The sequence below is a fragment of the Lissotriton vulgaris genome, unplaced genomic scaffold (assembly GCF_964263255.1).
Source record: "Lissotriton vulgaris unplaced genomic scaffold, aLisVul1.2 SCAFFOLD_1152, whole genome shotgun sequence".
Taxonomy (NCBI): Eukaryota; Metazoa; Chordata; class Amphibia; order Caudata; family Salamandridae; genus Lissotriton; species Lissotriton vulgaris.
The window spans coordinates 667,970-690,258 of NW_028246626.1; the positions used below are offsets into that span (position 1 = coordinate 667,970).

Sequence of the window (22,289 nt, forward strand, 5' to 3'; positions counted from 1 at the left end):
TGATGAAAATCTTTTTGGGTGGAAAAATCAGAAAAATTTAAAGTAGAAAAAACTAATTAAGTATGAGTGGCCGTAATTTTCTGTAAAGGTTGGCAAAGAAAACAACAGCAAAAGCCTGTACAAACTATTTCCCTTTAATACATAAAATTAAATAGCATATTAAATTAAAACTAGTTCAAATAAAATTTAGAGGTGTCTAAACTGTTCCCAAATAATTATGGAAACTAGCAGAGATCAAATTGTCATGCAGTAAGCAACTACATAGAGTTAATACAAGATCAGTCTCAGGCATTTGCAACCGTGAACACATGACCGGAATTTGTTGCTCTGAAAAAGGTGGCAATTCTAAAGGGAGGAGACAGCCCACTTGTAACTGTTTCCAAATTTGAAAAAAAGAATTAAAAATTATACAGGCGGATCTAGCAATTTGCCCAGGATCACATAATGTGGGAAAGCCAGCATTAAATTAAATCCCAGATCTCCATATTCCACGCATGTAAACTTAATCACTAAGAGAGGAGGGGATCACCCTGGACCTGCCCTTTCACAATACACCAGAGATACACAAACAAGATTTACACAACTCGCTAACCCTCATATACAAATATATTTAAAATAAAAAAGCTACCAGGTGACAAGCTTTCTTCAACTATGCCGCTATCCTCCGTTCTCCCCTAATTCACTAAAATACCAAGGATAGCGCAAGTTTACAACTCTGGTCCTAGGCGAAGGGCAAAGGGTGAACTACAAAAAGCAAACATGGCTTTATGAGCACTTTTTAGGTCGAGCATGCAAGACCTCTTGTATATACTTTAGTATATACTTATTATATACTTATATGTGTATGTACTTTGTGGGCTTTGGAGATCAGCCATAGGACTTTTTTTTCTGTTCAACTGCCTCTATTTAACTGTCTTGATAGAAAATGACCAGCAGAGGACAATAAAATACCAGAATTGCTTTCTGCTGAGGGACTTTATTTTTTTATTTTTCTGGCAACTGCCTCTATTTAACTTTCTTGATAGAAAACGACCAGCAGAGGTCAGTAAAATACCAGAATCACTTTAGCATTCTCTAGATTCCAGTCCATAGAAATTGTCTTCCACGAGCACCCGTAGACAATAATATTTTTTTCAAATCTTGTATTTTCAGTGATATGACCACGAAGGCCCTGATTTTATGTAAAAAACAGAGCCTTGGACTATACCATTTCCCACTGAAAGGCAATATTTCACTCCATGTGTTCCCATACCTGGCTGGTCACCCAGTTTGATGCTTACTTTCCCTCCATGTTAAAGAACAGTAGATGTTTCAGCACCCAGGCTAATGTGCTGCATTGCTAAATACATATAGACCCATTGCATTGCAAATGCTTGTTCATAATAGTCTTCCCTTGATATTTCATCTTTTCCTGTTCCTATTTTTGTTAGTGTCAGCACTTTATGCACTGCTACTCCGTCAATAAGTGTCCCAGTGTATGTGTGATGCTCCTAAAATGTACTGTAAAATTAGTTTCTTTTAATTGGTGTATTTAATTCTCCAAGAAGACTCTTGTAAGTTGGCACAGAAATTACACCAGTGGCTTTCTGCTTAAATGTCATAAATGCAGGCTGTAGTGGGTATGTACAACACCCACACATATATCAAAAAAAATTAGCTGGTAGGAGCACCACTGTAATCTGGTTATGGTGCAGTCTAAATGCACTGCAGTGACACATGGAAACGAAAAGTGCATTTTACCATGTAGGAAAAACTATTTGTACATACTAGATAAGTCGCTCCTAAATTGTGCGCTGTAATCCCACACGAGCGGGTGCTTAATATATGAAAAAGTAGCACGCTGCATATCAGGACATGTGTCCTCACAGTAAATAAAGACAGAGAAGCTCTTTTCACTGTGTAGGCTAAGCTACGTTTTTCCAGAACAGGCATAAGTGTGATTAAAATCTTTGTTTTATTTATTTATTTATTTCCGGTATTTGTAGAGCGCGACACTCATCCCATGGGATATCACGGCGCTGTAAACCAGAGGAGACTGCTGAGGGCTGTGCTGGGGAATTCGTTTTTGGGAAAGAGATGGGTTTTTAATTTTTGGCGGAATTGCAGGTATTTTATGGTGTGTCTAAGGTCTACTGGTAACTCATTCCACCTTTTGGCAGCCAGGTATGAAAAGGCGCGTCCGCCTGTCCTTGCCTTGTGAATGCGCTTGGATTTGGCCAGAGCCAGGTGATTCGATCTTAGATTCCTGTTGGGGATATAGAATTCGATTTTCTCGCGGAGGATCGTGGGACCCGTTTTATAGAGAGCTCTGTGCGCGTGGCAGAGAATCTTGAAAGTAGCCCTCTGGCGCATTGGTAGCCAGTGAAGTTTTTTTAGGCATGCGGACGCTGAGTCGCGCTTGCCTTTGTTACAGACCAGTTTGGCCGCCTGGTTTTGTAGGACCTGTAGGCGGGAGAACAGTTGTTCGTTCATCCCTTCGAATAGGGCATTGCCATAATCCAGGCGGCTGACTAAAAGGGCCTGGGTGACTGTACGTCGGCAGTCCAAGGGTATCCAGGGAAAGATTTTTGCCAGGAGTTTGAGTATAGCGAATCCTTTGCCCCAGAGTGATCGAATATGGTCCTTCATGGACAGTGCGTCACATCTTTGCTTGGGAAAATGGTAGAAATAATGCAAACATGTTTTCCTCTTGGTTTCATAAAATCGATTTTAAATGTGAAAGTAGATTTTACATAGCTTTAGTAGGAAAGTAGCTTTACAAAGGTGTACTTTGTGCTGCCAAAGGCAAAACTGGCTTAGACTCAGTTTTGCCTCCAGGTCGATTCCAATCTATACACACTCCTGGCTGAGATACCCTTCTCCCTGAAGACAATGGATTGGCTGGTGGGCTAGTTTCACAGGGACATTTTTAACAACGGTCCACTTAACAGGAATCTTATCTTTGGATCTCCTTATCTGACTTGAATTATTTTGCTGTCATTTTTCCTATTTTATTTCTCTCTATTTGTTCTAAATTAGTTTGGGAATTTTAGGATGTTGTTTTGTTGACTTTAATGTAACTGGAACTGCATGAATTTAATACGCATTTCTCTGGGTAAATCCGTGATCATTATTCTATAGCTTTCAGGGATTGAGCAGAGTGTCTCCGAGATTTATATGGAGACCTAACCAGAGTGTGTTTACTAAGGTGAAAATGGTTACACTTTCCCATATTAATAATCCACTTTCTGACAGACCCTACAGCTAAGTGTCTCATCAACAAACCTAAAGAAGCATTATCACCACCTTGTAATATTTAACAAAATACTTTTTCTTTAACAACATTGAGTATTGTTTAGTGGAGTTATATCCTTAAATTATGTCTTTTGACTACATTTACCCAAATTAAGGGGCTCATTAGGATAGCGGATTTTCCGCATCCTCTGGGCCGGCGGAAACCACCGCCGGCCCGGAGGATGTGGAAAATCCGCTGCGGACCCACCAAAGACCCACCGCCACATTAGGATGGCTGGTGGGTCCTGGTTTCAGTCCGCTGCTTTTCCGCCGCGGTTGGCTTACATGCGGACGTTCTCTCCAACTCTGGGGTCGCGGACGGACGCAAGTCCGTCCGCGATCCTAATGGGCCCCTAAGTACCACTTCAGCCTAGAGAGGGACAATTACACATATAGCTGTCCCTAGATTTTTCTCTGTGGCACAAATACAATGAGGGTGAAGATTCATTTTTGTCAATGTATTTGTTTCTTGAGACCTACCTTGTTTACACTGATCACACCTTCTTCCATGACGACTAGGAAGGCATCTGCACTGTCCTGTGACTCCGTCACATGCTGTGTCCTCAAGTGTCCCAAGGGGGTCGCAGTCACAATTCTGACATCCATGACTGTTACTGGCTGTGAGATTGTACATATGAGGCAGGCATTGATTGCACCTAAGTCCAGTGACACCTGTCTTGCAAGGGCACTGCCCTGTTGATCGATCACACATTGGGAAGTCTTCCATGGCTCCTGTTTTTTCACACTCACAGGGTAGACATGCAAATGAGTTGTTTTGGTGTTCTTTGTAGTATCCATTCAAACAGTAGTTGCACTGTCTTCCTCCAAAATGAGCTTTACAGACACATTGTCCGGTCATGCTGTCACAGATGGATCCAGGAGCAGATCCTACAGGACTGCAGTCACAAATCTTACAACCTGAAGAATCCAGTCCATAGAAATTGTCACCGCAGGTGTCACACAGAAGCCCTGTAACCTCTTCTCTGCAAGGGCATTGTCCAGTGAAAGGGTTGCAGAATTGGTTAACTGATCCATTGATGTTACAATCACAGGGCGTGCAAGATTCCTCATTCAACACACTGATTAATTTAAATCCAAAATTACAGCGGTCACACCGAAGCCCTGAAATTTGAGAAGGAAATAAATGGATTCAGTATCAAAGTCATACAAGAAACAATAAAACAATGTTTCAAATACTCAAGAGATTTTGGCAAATGAACTCAATAATGACTGTGGAGATTTTCATTAGGGGCGTATCTTTTATTTTTTATTAACCTTCTGATTTATTTGTTAGAATTTATCATTTTGTATGATATTTTGGTTTCACATCTATCGCAAAGTGGAGTACGGAGGTTTATTGAGGCATGGGGATTAGGGTGGAAAGTAAAATCTTGTACAATTACTTACACAGTGGCAATGGTGGAATCACAATGAAAATATTTTTGAGGGCCACTTTGATGATACTGAAGGTGGTGGCAGATCTTAAGAGAAGGGGCTTGGTATTCTAGTAACATTGTTCCAAATGGGAGTATTAGAGACATTCATAGATCACAAACTAAGTGAAGCTAAGGCTCATACATGGAAGAAGAAGCAAATCTTTTTCACTTTAAGACTGACAAAATACAGATTATCCATCTTCAAGTTCATAGTAAAACTGCAAACGGTTACTAAAAATACAATGGCTTTATGGTCGTACCTCTAAATAAATCACTGAGTGGCTTGCAGGCTTTGTCCTAGCCAGTTGGCTATACCCCAACCAGGATGTTGGTTTATAGCAATCTATATTTGAATAAGTTACCCTAACATGACCGAGGGCCTTAATTTGATAGCAACGGTCAGACCCCCTCCTGCTATCAGACCCCCTGACAAGCAGGCAGCTGTCTGAGCCATTCAATTATAATGCAACTGCTGGACAGGTGGTCACAAAGTGTTCTTGTTCATGGTGGCTTGTGCTGCGGACCGGGAAAAGGGCTGCAGCACAAGCTGCTGTGAACAGGAGCACTTTCTGCACAACCAAGGACCTATGCCATGCACCATATGGTGCATGGCACATTATGCATGGATGTGAGTGGGAGCACTACATGTGCCCCATGGCCACTTTGCAGTGGCTCACGAGGGATGGGCCCTGTTTGGTGCCTCCAAAGTCTGTTGCCAATGGCCTGTACATGGTAGTGTTCCCATACTGAACAGTCTGAAAGAGATCTTATAATCCTGACGACAGTGCCTGGTTTGGCACTGCCTCCAGTTGGGATTACGATTCCAATCGCCACCCCGTCGGGATCTGAGAGCCTGTCAGAGGCAGTGGTCTGTCCCCCGACAGAATAGGGTATGACCTCCACCAATCTTTTCCGGATATGTTAAGCAATTATTTTATACTTTCAAATGTATGCTCTGTATTAATTAGTTTAATTAACTCTAAGTGTAAAACTCGAATAAAAACATGACTAAAAAGGTCTACATCTTCACATAGAGAAGTGAGATTTTAATTAAACACTTTGCTCTAGTGTGCATCAAATGTGATGATGTAGAAAGGTAATACCTTCCCCCAATATTTAGGTATTCTGATGTAAGACTTTCAGATCAAACATTTGACTTTTACCTGCAGACAACAAGAAATGAAATAGGAATTAGCACACTGTAGCTTGACGACTTGGTGAGTAGAGAGATTATATTATGATAGCTAAACAGAGAAAGTGTTATTTTTCAACGAGTCATGCAGTGAATAAGTGCATAGTGCACATTTACAAATCACGCACACTGCTGACCTACTCAGATTATACTATTTGAACTGACCTCTAAACACTAAGGGGCCCATTATGATGACGGGCGGACTTAGTCCGCCCGCCATCATATCGGGACCCGGGACCGCCCGCCATAAGGGCGGGGGTCCCGATCAGGGCATTAGGATGCGCCCACCACACAGGCGGGCGCATCCTGTATGGTTGCAATTGCGGCGGGCGGAGCAGAAATCTGCGCCTGCCGCTATGTGAAAAATGCACGTTTTGCTTTTCAAGGTGCAACATGACAGGCACCGCGCGGTGCCTGCCATGTTGCACTTTGAAATGCAGGGGGGTACCATAGGTACCCCCCATGTGCAACCCCCCAAGCCAGGGACTCCCAGGGGGCCCGCAACGGGCCCCCGCAGGGAGTCACCGCATGCCGCCACGGAAATGCATTGGTGAAAGCCCATTGTAATATGGCGGGCGGTGTCTAACAGACACCGCCACCATGTTACTCGTTTTCCGCCCCGGCCGCAAGGCGACGGGGCAGAAAACATGCGGGCGGTGTTTCTCACCGCCGCGGTCCACCCCGCCATACTAATATGGCGGGGGGAATTGGGCTGTGGATGTCGGGCGGATTTCCTCCGCCAGGCTGGCGGTGGCTACCGCCAGCCTGGCGGAGGAAATCCGCCCGACATCCTAATGGACCCCTAAGTGATTTTATTCCTGTTTTAATTAACAGTGGCAGTTATTCCACAATAGATAGGCCTGGTAAAACACACGGGCCTCATTTATGATCCTCTACCAGCACGATGTAGAGGCCATATCTTTCCTAGATGTGGGACATTTTTATCCCTGTTCAGGACAGGCATTTTAACTTAACCCTGATTCAAGCTCCCACTGGGAGCCAGTGAAATAAGTCTTGAGACCGTGACACGTTGTATCTATTTCAGATACAACCCTTGCTGTAGAATTTTGGGGTCTTCAGGAGCAGGACAACAAGATATTGTGGCTTAGGTTTTCTTGGAACAACAACAGTGGCACCATCGTTTCATGGAAAATTGCAACAAAATATTGTTTTTTTATTATTATTATTGCTCCAAAAAATGTTTTATTGAGTGAGCAGAAAGATCTTTTTCTTCTGTGGACTTTTACTCATATTTAATCAAAGCTAGTTTTCTTCTGATCAAGATTTCTATACTACTAATGCATTCTGCCAAAGCTCTAGAGTCGGCCTGCATTTAATCCACCCTGACACACAACTGGGCTTCATCTGCATCTAGTACCACAGAAAGAATATGATGACAACTGAACACTATAGACATTAAAAAGGGTTTCTGCTAGACACTTTGAGCCATTTCCCATCCCCAAAAGATATGGTAGAGGTGGTTGACTGAGGGATGCCCAAGCCATCCTTTCAAAAGGTCAAAATAAATACAATCATTCCAAAGTTGTTGTTGAATTCTGGGTAGTTCCAGCAGCCAGGCAAGTATAACTTTGTGCTCCACAGGACCAATAGCTCCAGACAGATCTCACAAAAATGACACGTTGAGCCAGATATGCTAACTTATTTCGCAGTCATAAACACTTTGACTCGCAAAACTAAGAGTGTTTACAACCAAAAATGTGTTTATCATTGTGCAATAAAAACCGTTTTAGGATCAGTCAACTATTACAAACTCATTATGGATACATGGATAATGAAAAATAATAAAAATAGATAACACATTTCTGAATGGATACACATTAGCAATTTGGAAGGGTTGGAAGGGTTGTGATAGTCCATTGCAAATTGCAAATTGATACCATATGTGTCAATAGTTTTTTACTTGAATTTTGATTGCAAGCTATTAAAATGTTAGCAAATTCCAAGTTGGGGGTGCTAACACATTTGCATAAGGGAAGGGTCCCACGGAGACCCCTTCTCCTTTGTGAATTGGGGGAAAAGTTTCAGGAATTGGGGGGAAAAGGTCCAGAGAACCACTTCTAACTCTAACAGAGTCTTTTTTTAATTATTTTTTTTCAATAAGCAGCCCCACTTCCTCCAAGGAAAAAATAGGTCTTTATGATAAAAACAGTAACAGACATGGTTGACTGCTATCCTTTGTGAGACACCATCACTTGGAAAGTAAACGATTACAGTGGGTCGCAATTTGGGACCTGGTTAATGAATTCTACTTAGGTAAGTCGGATTGTGACCCACTCAAATTCTTTATTAAGAGAACTGACCTATTTGTCAAGAGGCCGGTTTTCAAGACAACTTTCTGCTTGCAAAATGTCTGGTGGCCAATTGAGACCTTTTTCTGTGACCAGAAACATAGCACATCAGACCTTTAGTCTATTATTGGTAATATTCTGGATATAGTAACCAACATGGTAAGTGCCCTACTAATCCTATGACAAAATCTCGGATGGGTGCAAGACAGTAGCTGGTACTTTTACAACTGGTCCTAGCACTTTTCAACCATAATTTTCTTTAGGGCCTAAGGAAGTGATGGTAGATTGGTGACTGAATATTAATTGATCAATGTGAGTTGACTCTATCCCTTTTTTTAAAACACGACCTATGAACTATTTCAAGGAGAAACAGAATGCATCTCTCTCTACAGAGAGAGAATCCATCTACCACTCTCAAACAGATTTCCAGGGCTATGGGTAATCTGATGCTTCGATTGGTATGCATTTGAGATGTGAAGGTATTGTGAAATTCTATGCCTTTTCCTATTAAAATTATGTGTATGTTGTGAGTTAACTGGGATTCAGACACATATTACAGTATTTATTACAGAAATTAATAATATTTACCGCTATCATGTCATGAATTATTTGGAATTTTGTGGTGGTAAATAAACGATGAAAAAATAAACAAAATAACCAACTTAACTGAAGACATGAATTGCAAGAATGTGTATTAAATACCTGATTCCAAGGTTGCAGGAAAGATGGGGGAAGTATGGATCTTACTCAACATATCAATGAGGAACACACTATTATCTCCTTTAAGTTTCAACATTCTTAAGGTATACCATTAAACTAGTTGAAATACTTGTTTACAAATTGTGTTTTTCTGCTGCTTGTGGTGCTCCCATGCCACTAATGCTCTCAGCATCTCTGCTGTGGTTTTAACAGAAGAAAAGTATATGTGAGCCTTGGGACACAAGTTAGAGTGCAAAGAGCAAACAAAAGTGTACACCCTCATTCGCAAGTTTATTATAGGTCCATCAAATCTGACCTCATAATGCCACTACTTACCTGAAATACGTTTTTGTGAAGCAGTCCCCAGTAATGTTAAAGTGTTAAAACTTTACTAAGCAAACGAAATAGCTAACATTTCTTTTCATTTGCACTACAGAAGGTATTGTAGCGTGTCTGAACATGTATGACTCACTTTCAGTTTTTTTACCTGAAGCAATTCACGTAAAATAAAAGAATTAAATAACCCTCTACGATGCAGCCACTTTCAAATATAACCGAACATCAATACATCTTGGTTTCTAGCTGCCCACTTATGACCCAAACAACATAAAAACATCTAGAAATACAACTTAGAAATGTGCATGAAGAAATTGCATGAATTATGGTAGGAAATGCTTAATGTATATAGGTGAGAATTCAAAATGTCTTCGCTGTGATGGATGACTCACCTAAGGCACACAATTTAATTCAAGTAAAGAAAATAGAAAAAAAGAAACGCTAAGGTCTCAATGTTTAAAAATAACAGTAATGTTAACAAGAGTTATGACTCATTTTGAACTATTAAAATTTATGTATATTGATTCATACTTTATGCATTTTGAGAATATGAATAGGGTTTACCTGAATATGCGTTATATATTCCTGACAAGCAATCTATCCTTGCCAGTTAGGAGGTAGGCCTACAGGGCATCTCGTCCACTCTTAACAAGTACAGAAGGCTTAACACACGTGCCATTTAATGTGCATTCATCTACCATTCTGACTCTAGAGATAAATGACCTACTTTAAAAAATATTGGAATACTGGGCGTGCCAGTAAAGCCAATGGAGTGGCATAGGGCCCATAATGGCAGGCAGAGGCCGTTGCGCCATCTTTCATATGTATTTCTTTCTATGTCTTCCTTTTTTAGGTTAGAACACTATATCGGCAGTGGGGTAAATGTTTCCATAGCAACATACTATGTGGAAACCAGCACTAGGTTTATACAAGCCAGTTTCTAATTATATTAAAAGTATGATTGAGACATCACTATTCACATGTTTTAAGAAACAAACATTGCAATTCCATTGCAATACTTTATTAGAGTTGGGTTGTGGCATCACAATAACTATTTGTGCATGTATTTATTTAGTATTTAGTTAACTCATTGCCTGGAAGCAAAGCCCAGTGCCTGGATATCATCACATTATTGAAATCTATCATTCACATATCATAATAAATAAATATTACACCTTTAAAGAACATATGTTTAAAGGAGAACTGGAAACCGAGCTGACTATCAAGGATCCTCTTTATAGTGCTTTCTTAGTTATATTTTACAACCTTGAAACGTTAAGGCTGAAAATACTGAAAGTTATGGTTGCTTCAAAATCATGGCCCCAGGGATAGCCGCTAATTTACGGTCAAACTTTGACATCTGCCATTTTATATATATCAATATGGGATATGATGCAGTCAGATGCATTCTCTGAGAGAAAGTAAACTTCAAACAGCTACTAAAGTAGTCAGGAGTAAAATCATGGAAAATCCTCCATTAAAAACAGAGCACTCTCATATTAGTCTGTGCTGTCACACAGGGCCAATTTAAACTCCCGTGCTGACGTGTACTTTGGTCGAATTTTGCTAAACCAAAAATGATTCCAAAAGGACTACTGTGAATATCTTCAAGCAGTGGAGTTTGTATTTGTATTTGGATATTTGTAGAGTGCAACCTGTCGCTCCGAAAGGAGCATCTTGGCGCTGTGCAGATGTGTCCCATAATGATGAAAATCTAGATTGCTGCCATTGCGATACTGTCTGATAAATTATAAACCCAGGTTTTAAGATGTTTCCTGAAAGCACTTTCTTTGTCAAGCATTCTGAGGCCCTTGGGCATAGTGTTCCATGCGCTCGAAGCCAGTACCGTAAGTGTTTTTCCTCCCTTAGTTTTGTACTTGCATCTGGGAATGTTAATTAGGTTGCCTCGGGAGGACCTCAGGCAACGTGAAGGGTCATAGCGTACAAAACGCTTCCTAAGGTACTTTGGGCCTATGTTATTAAGAGCTCTGAAACAGGTCAATAAAAGTTTGTACAAGATCCTCTTATGAAGAGGTAACCAGTGTAGGGTCTGAAGAGCGGCAGAGGCAGAAGATCTTCTAGGTAATTTCAATACCAGTCTTGCTGCCGCATGCTGCACGCTCTGCAGTTTCCTCAGAGTGGCTTTTTTCACTCCTGCCATCAGGCCATTGCAGTAATCTAACCGTGATAGTATTAATGCTACCACGACTGACTTTCTGGAATCAATGGGCAGGAAGTCGAAAAACTTTTTGAGTGACTTGATTATGCCGAAACAGCATCCTGCTGTGTTCCTTACGTGCTGGTCAAAAGAGAGGGCTGAATCAAATAGGACTCCTAGATTTCTTGCAGAATCCACTGAACTAGGCGGGGCAGGTGAATCATCAGGCCACCAGTCTTTGGGACAGAACTGATGACCTTTACCTAACTGAAGGATTTCTGTTTTGTTGGTGTTTCATCTTAAGTGGTTATTACTCATCCACTGGAAAACCTCCGTCAGGCAGATCTTGAACTTCAGTTCCGCATCGGTGTAGTTTTTGTCTATCGAGACAACAAGTTGAGTGTCGTCAGCGTATGATGTAACTAGAAACCCATGAGACTCTATCACAGCTATTAAGGGGACCATATAGATGTAGATGATGATGTGGAGTGCAAAAAACGATGGATTTAGGCCCAGATCTCTGTACTGGGGTGAATGTATGACATTGTTCTGCATTCTGTCCATCAACTGTGGTTTTTGCAGATATCAAAACCCAAGGCAAATTATGTACAGCCACAGTACGGGAGCATCTTGCACTGGGGCCAACACCAACTGCTTCCACGTCGTGGAGCTGCTCTCATTAAGGGACATCTAGCGTGGTGATGTATAGACCTGCTGAGGACCTAAGAAGGTGCAGTGACATTAGGGAATGTGGCCCAGAGTATTTGCCAATGGCTAAAAGTCACTCCAAGTTTTAGGTGTATTGAGAGTCATTCATCTTTAGGTCTCTACAGATAATTTTTTCAGTTTTTGAGGTATGCATCTTAAGGTGGCTCCATGTCATCCCCTAGACAATGGCACATAGCTAACTGAAGATTTTGAAGCAATGTCCTTAGGACCATCCATTTTAAGAAGTATCTGTGTGTCATCTGCATAGATATAGCATGTGAACTGAAAGCCATTGATTAGATCAGATATGGGTTCCATGTAGATGTTCAAAAGGAGATGTGAGCGGATAGAGCCTTGAGAGGACTCACGCTTTCACCTTTGTCCCTGCCTGCAGGGCCAGTCGCTCCACACACCGCGCGGCTCCCCCCGTGAGTTCCAGGACCCCTGAGCCCTCCGCTGCTGCCTCGCTGCAGCCGTGTGCCTGGATTGCTGTTTCTTTGCCAGTTTCTTTGCCAGTTCTGTGTTTTACCTTAGCCTGTGCCCCTGTATTTTGTTGTGCCTGCCTGTGCCCCTGTATTTTGCTAGTCTGCTGTCCCTGCCTTACCTGTGCCCCTGTAATTTACCCGTCCCCATGTACCTTTTCCCGCCGCTTCTCCCCCTCCCCGCTCCCCGCCGCTGCTCCCCTGCGGCCCGCCCCTTTTCTCATTTGTACCCCGCCAATTGGCCACCCCGCTCCCGCCTCCCAGCTGCTCCTCCCTCCCACTTGGCCATTTATGGAGGTCGCCGCGCGGTGGTGAGCTGTGACCTTTGTCCCTGCCTGCAGGGCCGGTCACTCCACACACCGCGCGGCTCCCCCCGTGAGTGCCAGGGCCCATGAGCCCTCCGCTGCTGCCTCGCTACAGCTGTGTGCCTGGATTGCTGTTTCTTTGCCAGTTTCTTTGCCAATTCTGTGTTTTACCTTAGCCTGTGCCTCTGTATTTTGTTGTGCCTGCCTGTGCCCCTGTATTTTGCCAGTCTGCTGTCCCTGTCTTAGCTGTGCCCCTGTTATTTTGCCGTCCCCGTGTACCTTTTCCCGCCGCTTCTCCCCCTCCCCGCCGCTGCTCCCCTGCGGCCCGCCCCCTTTTCTCTTTTGTACCCCGCCCATTGGCCACCCCGCTCCCGCCTCCCAGCTGCTCCTCCCTTCCACTTGGCCATTTATGGAGGTCGCTGCACGGGAGCGCAGTGGACGTGCGCAGCGGGCGCGCCAAAGGCAAGCCCATCTACGCCTGACAGCGAATGGACCGCGCCCAGCGCCAGGACCCATGGTCCTCGAAGATGCCAACGCACCTGAAGAACTTACGACGCCGCCACCCTCCACGCACTCAATGCCGGCCGGAACCCCGCCTGCTACCGAGCCACCCCGAAACGCACCCCCGGACCCTTCACCTGCTAAACCTGCAAATTCACTTGCCTCCGCACCTGCTCCGCACCCGCCAAGCCAAGCCCCAACAACAACTACCTCAAGGGCATCCTGCTCAACACCTGCTCCGTCCACAGACACTCCGTCGAACTCTGGAATCTCCTCCACACAACATCACCAGACGTCGCCTTCCTCACAGAAACATAGATGAACGCCTCCTCAGCCCCCGACATCGCCATAGCCATCCCGGAAGGCTACAAGATCACCCGGAGGGACCGCATCAACTAAACCGGAGGAGGCATCGCCATCGTCCACAAAAACACCATTCGCATCACGACCAACTCCGACAACACCCTGACCGCCGCCGAGCACCTCCACTTCCAGATTCACACCGACCCCAAGACCACCCTCAGAGGCACCCTCATCTACAGACCCCCAGGACCACGCACACAATTCAGCGAAGCCATCGCAGACTTCGTCAGTCCGCACGCCCTCATCTCCACAGACTACATCCTCCTCGGGGACCTCAACTTCCACCTGGAGAACAACAAGGACTGCAACACCGCCGCCCTGCTGGATAACCTCGCCAACCTTGGACTCAAGCAACTGGTGAACACCCCCACCCACTATGCCGGACACACTCTTGATCCCATCTTCTCCTCCAGCAAGCACATCTCCTTCAGCCACTCCACCGGACTACACTGGACAGATCACAGCTGCGTCCACTTCAACTTCAGGAGAACCACGACCCACCACCACTCGCAACAGGTTCCCTGCAGAAGCTGGAGCAAGATCACCTCCGACCAGCTCACCACCGCCCTCAGCCAAAACCCACCCACCAACCAAGCAGCCCTCAACCTCACACAGTGGCTCACCAACTGCACCGACGAAATTGCACCAATGAAGAATCCTCCCAACAGACCCGGCAACAGGAAAGCCTCCTGGTTCACCAACGACCTCAAAAACTCCAAGAAAACCTGCCTTACCCTCGAGAAAGCCTGGCTCCACGACCAGACAGCCCTCAGAACGCCACCCGCAAACACCACCATCTGATCCGCACCACCAAGAAGACAACATACAAAGATCGGCTAGACAACAACACCCACCACAACAAGGAACTCTTCAGAATCGTAAAAGAGCTCTCCAACCCCAGCGCCTGCAACAACGACATCACTCCCTCGCAAGAACTCTGCGAGTCACTCGCCTCATTCTTTCACTGCAAGATCGGCGACATACACAGCAGCTTCGGCGCACAGACCACGCACCCAACCACCGAACAAGAGCCCCCCACCAACATCCTTCGCACCCTTTTAGCACCAAATATACCACCTGCCTGATGAACACCATCCACTCCGGCTCCCCTACCGACCCCTGTCCACATCACATCTTCAACAAAGCCGACTCCATCATCACACCCCAACTCCGGAACATCATCAACAGCTCCTTCGCATCCGCCACCTTCCCGGAGAGCTGGAAACATGCCGAGCTGAGCGCCCTCCTGAAAAAACCCACCGCGGACCCCACGGATCTCAAGAACTTCCGCCCCATCTCGCTACTCCCTTTTCCAGCCAAAGTCATCGAAATGACCGTCAACAGACAACTCTCCGCCTTCCTCGAGACCAACGGATCACTCGACCACTCACAGTCCAGTTTCCGAGCAAACCACAGCCCAAAACCGCACTCATCGCAGCCACCGACGACATCAGGTCCCCGCTCGACAACGGGGAAACTGCTGCCCTCATCCTCCTAGACCTCTCGGCAGCCTTCGACACCGTATGCCACCGCACCCTGATACAGCGCCTCAGCAATACCAAAATCCAAGGAGCGGCCCTGGAGTGGATCACCTCGTTCCTCGCCGGAAGAACCCAGAGAGTCCGCCTCCCCCGTTCCTATCTGCGGCCACCGAAGTCATCTGCGGCGTCCCGCAAGGATCCTCACTCAGCCCCACCCTCTTCAACGTCTACATGAGCCCCCTCGCAGCCATCGCTCGCCAACACAACCTCAACATCATCTCCTACGCCGACGACACTCAGCTGATCCTCTCCCTCACCAACGACCCCGCCACCGCCAGAGCCAACCTCCAGAAAGGAATGAAAGACGTTGCAGATTGGATGAAGATCAGCCGTCTGAAACTGAACTCAGACAAGACGGAAGTCCTCATGCTGGGACCATCCACCTCTGCCTGGGACGACTCCTGGTGGCCCCCTGCTCTTGGCACCGCCCCGAAACCATCGGACCACGCACCCAACCTGGGCTTCATCCTGGACTCCTCCCTCACGATGACCAAGCAAGTCAACGCCGTCTCGTCATCCTGCTTCAACACCCTGCGCATGCTCCGAAAGATCTTCCGATGGATCTCCACCGAAACCAGGAAGTCGGTCACCCAGGCCCTCATCACCAGCCGCCTGGACTACGGGAACACACTCTACGCTGGAACCATAGCCAAACTCCAGAAAAGACCGCAGCGCATTCAGAACGCCTCAGCACGACTCATCCTGGACATCCCTCGCCACAACCACATCTCCGCCCACCTGAAATACCTGCACTGGCTCCCCGTCTACAAGAGGATCACGTTCAGGCTCCTCACCCACGCACACAAGGCTCTCCACGACACGGGCCCGAATTACCTCAACAGCCGCCTCACCTTCTACACACCCATCCGCCAGCTCCACTCCGCCAGCCTCGCCCTCGCCTCCGTCCCAAGCATTCGCAAATCCACCATCGGAGGAAGATCCTTCTCCTACATGGCAGCCAAGACATGGAACTCCCTCCCCACTCACCTCCGACTGACCCTGGACCATCTCTCCTTCAACTCAAGACCTGGCTGTTCGAGCAGTAGCGACCCCTCCCCCCCAGCGCCTTGAGACCCTTACGGGTGAGTAGCACGCTTTTCAAAGTTTATTGATTGATTGATTTCATGCTGTAGGGTTTTGATGAGAAAGGAGGAGTGTGGATCACATTTCTTCTAATGTGAAGGTAAGAGTAGATCCAAGCAAGACCCTCTATGCTGACTTAACCGGATCTTAGCATTAGTGTAACATGATTCACAGTGTCAAAAGCAGCTGAAAAGTCTAAGAGCAGTAGCGCCGGAACCCTAGTCTACTGTGCTTTTAAGGTTGTCATACATGGAGAATAGGGATAATTCAATGTTTCTTCTGGAACTGAATCCTATTTGGAAGTTGGAAAGTAGGGGATTTTTGTCAATACTTTGTGACTTGCGGGCAAATATTGCTCTTTCAAAAGGTTTGCCTAGGAATGGTCCATTTTCGATAGGTTTGTAATTGTTGGGGTCTTGAGGGTCCAAATTTGTTTTCTTCAATAATGGTTGTATGTACGTATGCCTTTTTTTTATTTTTTATACATCCATGCAATAAAACAACCTAGCAAACACCACAGTCTGCAGGAGCTTTATTCTGTGCTGTTTGTTAAATAAAGGGCAGATTTTAGAAAGGATGTAGAGATGACAGCGTTCACAAATGCATTTTACAACCATTGAAAAGTTCAATGGTAATATTTTTTCCAGTGATAGATTTCTCATTTATTCTATAGATCGGCAAACATCCTTTATCATTCAAATGGAGGAGAAAGGTACAAAGGATTTATTAAAGAGTTAGAGGAATGGTGAGAATGCGACCATGAACTTTGGGGGATAACATCCAACTACTGTCAGTTCCAAAGGCATTGCAAGCAGGTGGGCAACTAGAGCCAAATTTCGGGGGGGAAAGGGGTGCTGAAAAAGATTTCGGGGGGAGGGGGCTTATTCTTCAAGCCATAGGCAGAGTGGCTCTAAGAAGGGGCCTCATTACCAAGTAAATGGTCTTTTGAAGACCTGTGAAGTACTCAGGTGCATCTGCAATTAGACAGTCGCCAGCTCGCGAAGCTCTCTCAGCCTGGGTTGACACATACGATAGGGAAAACCAACAACTAGTAATGATGCAAAATTTCACTGGTAAAAAAATATTCACTAAGGATTACCATCATTGCTGTGTTGATAATTTGGGGCTAGATGTAGGTAATTCCCATTTACAGACTCTTAAATACCGAATTTTACCGATTCGGTAATTAAGAGTCTGTTAATGGGAAGGGGGCAGATTTAGGTAATTTTAAAATCTGAATTACCGAATCTGTAAAATTCGGTATTTACCGATTCTGTAAATAAAGAATCGGTATTTCCCATTGATTCCTATGGGCGTTGAAGCCCATAGGAATCAATGGGCAATACCGATTCTGTATTTACAGAATCGGTAAATACCGAATCCTGCAAGGGTGCAGGGGGTGTCACTTTGACACCCTCTAGCACCCCAAGTACAGGCTTGTGTGCAATGTGGTAGACATACATGCCCTAAGGGCATGTCTGTGTGTCACATTGCACAGGTGTGCATGCACAGATGTGCATGCACACCTGAATTTGATATTTTACCACACAATAGGATTGTGTGGTAAAATACCGACTCTTAAGGGCCTGTGGCACTGTAAACTGTGCCACCTGCATTTGTAAATACAGAATCGGTATATTTACTGATTCGGTAATTTACGGAATCGGTAATTTTACCGAATCGGTAAATATAGTGATTCTGTATTTTTCAGCCCCCTACATCTGAAAACCCTAATACCGGTCGGAAACGGCCGAAATCGTCCGTTTCCGACCGGTATTAGGGCTCCTACATCTGGCCCTATGTGTTTTGCTTGTAGCTAAAACATTTGTGAGATTAAACAATTTTAATTGACACTTGGGGGAAGACTCCATGCTCAAGAAGTCTTATTCGCTAAGGTGAAGCTTTACCATCACATTCTGTACTGCTGGCTTCTGCAATGCCAAACATTGGACAGTTGTTCTCTTTACTTATGGTAGTGGGGCACCTGGTTTGTGGTTCAAGACAGAAGAAAAACAAATTTGGAATCCTTTATCTGGGGCCACTGTTGCTACAGCAGCGCAGGCCTTCTCAGGTGTTGATCCAGTGGCAATAACTTCTTCTCCGAGTTGACTCTGTCATTGTCCTCCCATCTTAGGAACCGCCATGAAAACGTGGCGGAGAGGATACTCGTAATATGCTTGGTGGGATCATGGCGGTCCTGCCAAATAAATTGCGGCCACCTGATCACCACAACACCGCAAGGAAACGGTGTTTCCCTGGCGGCAGCGGCGGGACAATGGTGGTTGATTGCCCTAATTTAATAGGGTGGTTGGAAGACTGCCACCGCTACGCCCGCATGAGTCTGGCGGTCCACAGATTGCTATACTCATAATTAGGCCCTTAGTTGATCAGTTTACAGTGTGCTGTCGTGAAATGGAATACACTGGGAAGGATGGTTCCAGTGGTCCGTCTCGGTGGGGCATGAGAACATGCTTACAGTGATGTCGGGACAGTTGACAGATGAGGTTCTTCCTCAATCTGGAATGCATGCATCATTTTCTCTGGTGTGCAGCACTAGAATACTTGCAGCCCTTTGTTGGATGCTCTTCAGTTACACTGTCATGTTTAATCACATTATATCATATGTTATGATGAAAATTTTTATAGGCCATACCATTCACCAATACTTGGGCATCTTGACACTGATCGAGTCATACCAGTGACAAGTTATGTTGAGTCAGTCCAAAATTGCTCCTAGCTCAGCAGAAATCCCCTGCGTCTTACATACTTAAAACTCCTACCATACAAAGCGATGTAAACATTTAATATGAAATCTAAGTTAGAGGCGCAAGAATGAAAGGAACTTCATTGGTGGGACTGATGGTGCTCCACACCAGTTAGATCATGTGTGACCCTCCCTCTACAAGCCTCGGTCGGGTGTTTTATGTTACATAATACCAGAGTATTCATTAGTGATGCAGGTGAGAGTCCTTCAAGTCACAATGGCATGGATGTATGACGGTACAACGCGTGGTATTACCACGCGTACCGTTACAACGCGTCTTTTACAATGCAAGTCATTACGACGACTTGCGCTGTAGGGTGCTGGACTTAGGAATAGTTAGATTTACTATTCCAACACTAGCCTACGTACAGTAGGGAAGGTGTTGGAATAGTAAATCTACTAATCCTTATACTTGAGCGCCCTCCAGCAGCCACGGTCCGTAGGGGAGTACCTGTCGGGGCGGTGACATGGGGAGGGGGAGAGGCAGGGTGGGGGTTAGTAATCTATGGATAATGGACGTTTACAGGTAAGTAAACATATAAATAAATCAAACTAATTTTGTTGCGTGCACTGCATTGTATTTAGGGATCGGTGCACACAACGAAATTCGTTTGATTTATTTATGTTTACTTACCTGTAAATGTCCATTATCCATAGATTACTACCCCCCACCCTGCCCCTCCCCCTCCCCACGTCACCGCCCCGGCAGGTACTCCCCTACCGACCACGGCTGCCCTCCAGCACAAGTCGTAGTTACGACTTGCGTTGTAAAAGACGCGTCGTAACTGCACTGCGGGGTAACATCCGCGTTGTAAAGGATGTTCCCCCAATGGCATTGATAAGTAACATTTTATTGCCTCGCCACAACCTGCTGAGGCCCGTGCAGGTGAGAGCAGTGGGGTCGAGGAGGGGGATGCGGGGGGGGGGTTTAAACAGACGACAGCGAGGGAAAATTCATTATTCATTTAATTTTCCATTGTGGTTGCCTGTCGCATCCTCCCCCAACCCGGCTCCACCGCTCTTACCTCCATGGGCTGCGGCTATCCACAACACAAAATCCAGAAGCCAAAGGCTCATCACCACCATTTTTCATCTGTTGTTTGCACCAGTGAAGGCAAACATCATGCACTCACTTCACTCTATTTAAAATCCCTATTACAACATACAACTCCTGCCTTGATTTATTGATCTCGTTTGAATGCTAAATGATGGCGTCGTTTTGATAAATAGCAAAAACAGTCAATATACATTAACTTTTCGGAAAATTGGATTCTGTAGCAAACATGTCATTGTCAAGTTCTCTTTCTATTTCTATTGTGTTTTTTCAGTAATTTGTGGAATATTGTGCTTCTGTATTGCAAAGATACGGGATAGTGCTACAAATTGGATTACCAAGGGAACAAATTCAGATTGATGGGGTGAAAAGACACATTGTTCACAATTTCAGAGCTTAATAATTACCCCTGGAAATGTTCTTATTAATTTGCAGATATGCTAGTAATCAGCTGTAAAAATTATTGCTCTCAGAATTCAAAATCTAAATAAACAAAGGGGCTGCCCTTTCGAGCGCCCCGCGCATCTTATGAGACATGCACCGTACAGTTGCAATGCTCGGCTCACTTCGTCAAAAACACGCCCTGCATAATATACCCATATATCAACATTTCAAAGCACATTATATGCACAGTGTATTTTAGGCACTTGATAAATTTTGTCCTTATGTAGCCACGGCTCCCCTCAAATATGCTGGATGTAACAAATTGCTATAATCAAATCTAATTTCTGAAAAATACCTGTGGGAGCCACAAACAAAAAAGAATGTCTTGTAGAAAAAAACCTATGATAAATAGCACGGAAGGCAGCCGTTTATTATAATCAGTGTTTCAGCGAATTACAAAATTAAAATTATGTGGTCCTTGATAAGTAACCCCTCTAGTATATATGATCTGCGGAATTATGTTGACTCGCTTTGCATTTCACAGGAACAGTTCAAAGAAATATAATAGGAAAAAAGGAAAGATTTATCACAAAGTGCCCGGTAGCAGAGAATATGTTAAAAAACATTCCATTTATTTTGGCCTAATAAAAAAAAGCTGGTGCAGAAATGATTTGCTTAGAATTCATTAAATATAAAACATTTTTGAAAAAGTGCTAATTTACTCAAAGATATATCCAGAGAGGAAACAAATTACATTATTTCAGCTACGCAGGAGTATGTAGGCAACTAACCATGCTGACCAATATGGGCGCTTTTTGCATCATGTATGTGGACAGCAATAATAACACATCATTTTCACACAGCTCCTTACATATACACTTCTAAAGTTTCCAATAAAGTTTGCTGGTAACTTTCCTTTTGTTGCACGTTTTTTCCTCCAAATAAAAAAGAAAGATGACGTCACGGCAGTGACTGACACTTACCAATTACGCTGTCTTTGCACTTGCACTGGCCAGAATTTTGGTGACAGGTGATATCTGCGTTTGTTGTCCCGGGGGTATTGCAGTTACAGGGGCTGCAGCCATCAGGGTTGGACTGCTGCAGATTGTAGAACCCCTCTTGGCATTGATTGCACTGCCTGCCAGACACGTGCTTCTTACAGTTACACTCGCCTCCAGTCTAAGGAAGATACAAAAAATACCAGAGACTGAGAAGCGCTACTATTTTTAGGAATCTTCATTAGGGAGAGACAGTAGAGAAACACACAGAAAAAAGGAAATAAACACCCTTGAATGGATATCAGCAAACCTTTCACCAACCATGGAAACTGCCTCCCCCGATCACTCCCGCCACCTTCGATGAAATTTTCTATTGGCAGGACATACTCTGTGAAACTAGTGGTTCCGGTTGTGTAACTTGAAGGGGTGTATGGGAATATTATCAAGGAGGGCGATAGGCAATTTTCGCGGCTTTAGCAGCCGTTTTCGGCTGCTAGGTGTCGATAATACTATCGCCCTATTAGCAAGCTGTCGCTAACAGCAGTTAGCGACAGCTTGTAGGCGATAGCAAGCGAATTGGGGCCCGCTTTGCATGTCAGCGATATTTATCGCTAATGACTTGCAAAGTGGGTGTACCCAACCTGTTAGCGACTGAAAGCAGTCGCTAACATCGCTATTGCCTAGTACCAACACAGGCGTAGTG

The 22,289-nt window shown here is 44.7% G+C and overlaps 1 protein-coding gene across 1 annotated transcript in view; it reads right to left on the reverse strand.

Moving 5' to 3' along the window:
- Window positions 1-22,289, reverse strand: part of LOC147665810 (usherin-like) — a gene marked incomplete at its 5' end in the record, with an annotated part of 525,382 nt that overhangs the window by 489,144 nt on the left and 13,949 nt on the right. Inside the window, 2 exons of the mRNA XM_086949466.1 lie at window positions 3,754-4,395; window positions 21,572-21,767. Of these exons, the coding sequence (XP_086805592.1) occupies window positions 3,754-4,395; window positions 21,572-21,767 (838 nt within the window). The remainder of the gene's footprint in view (window positions 1-3,753; window positions 4,396-21,571; window positions 21,768-22,289) is intronic.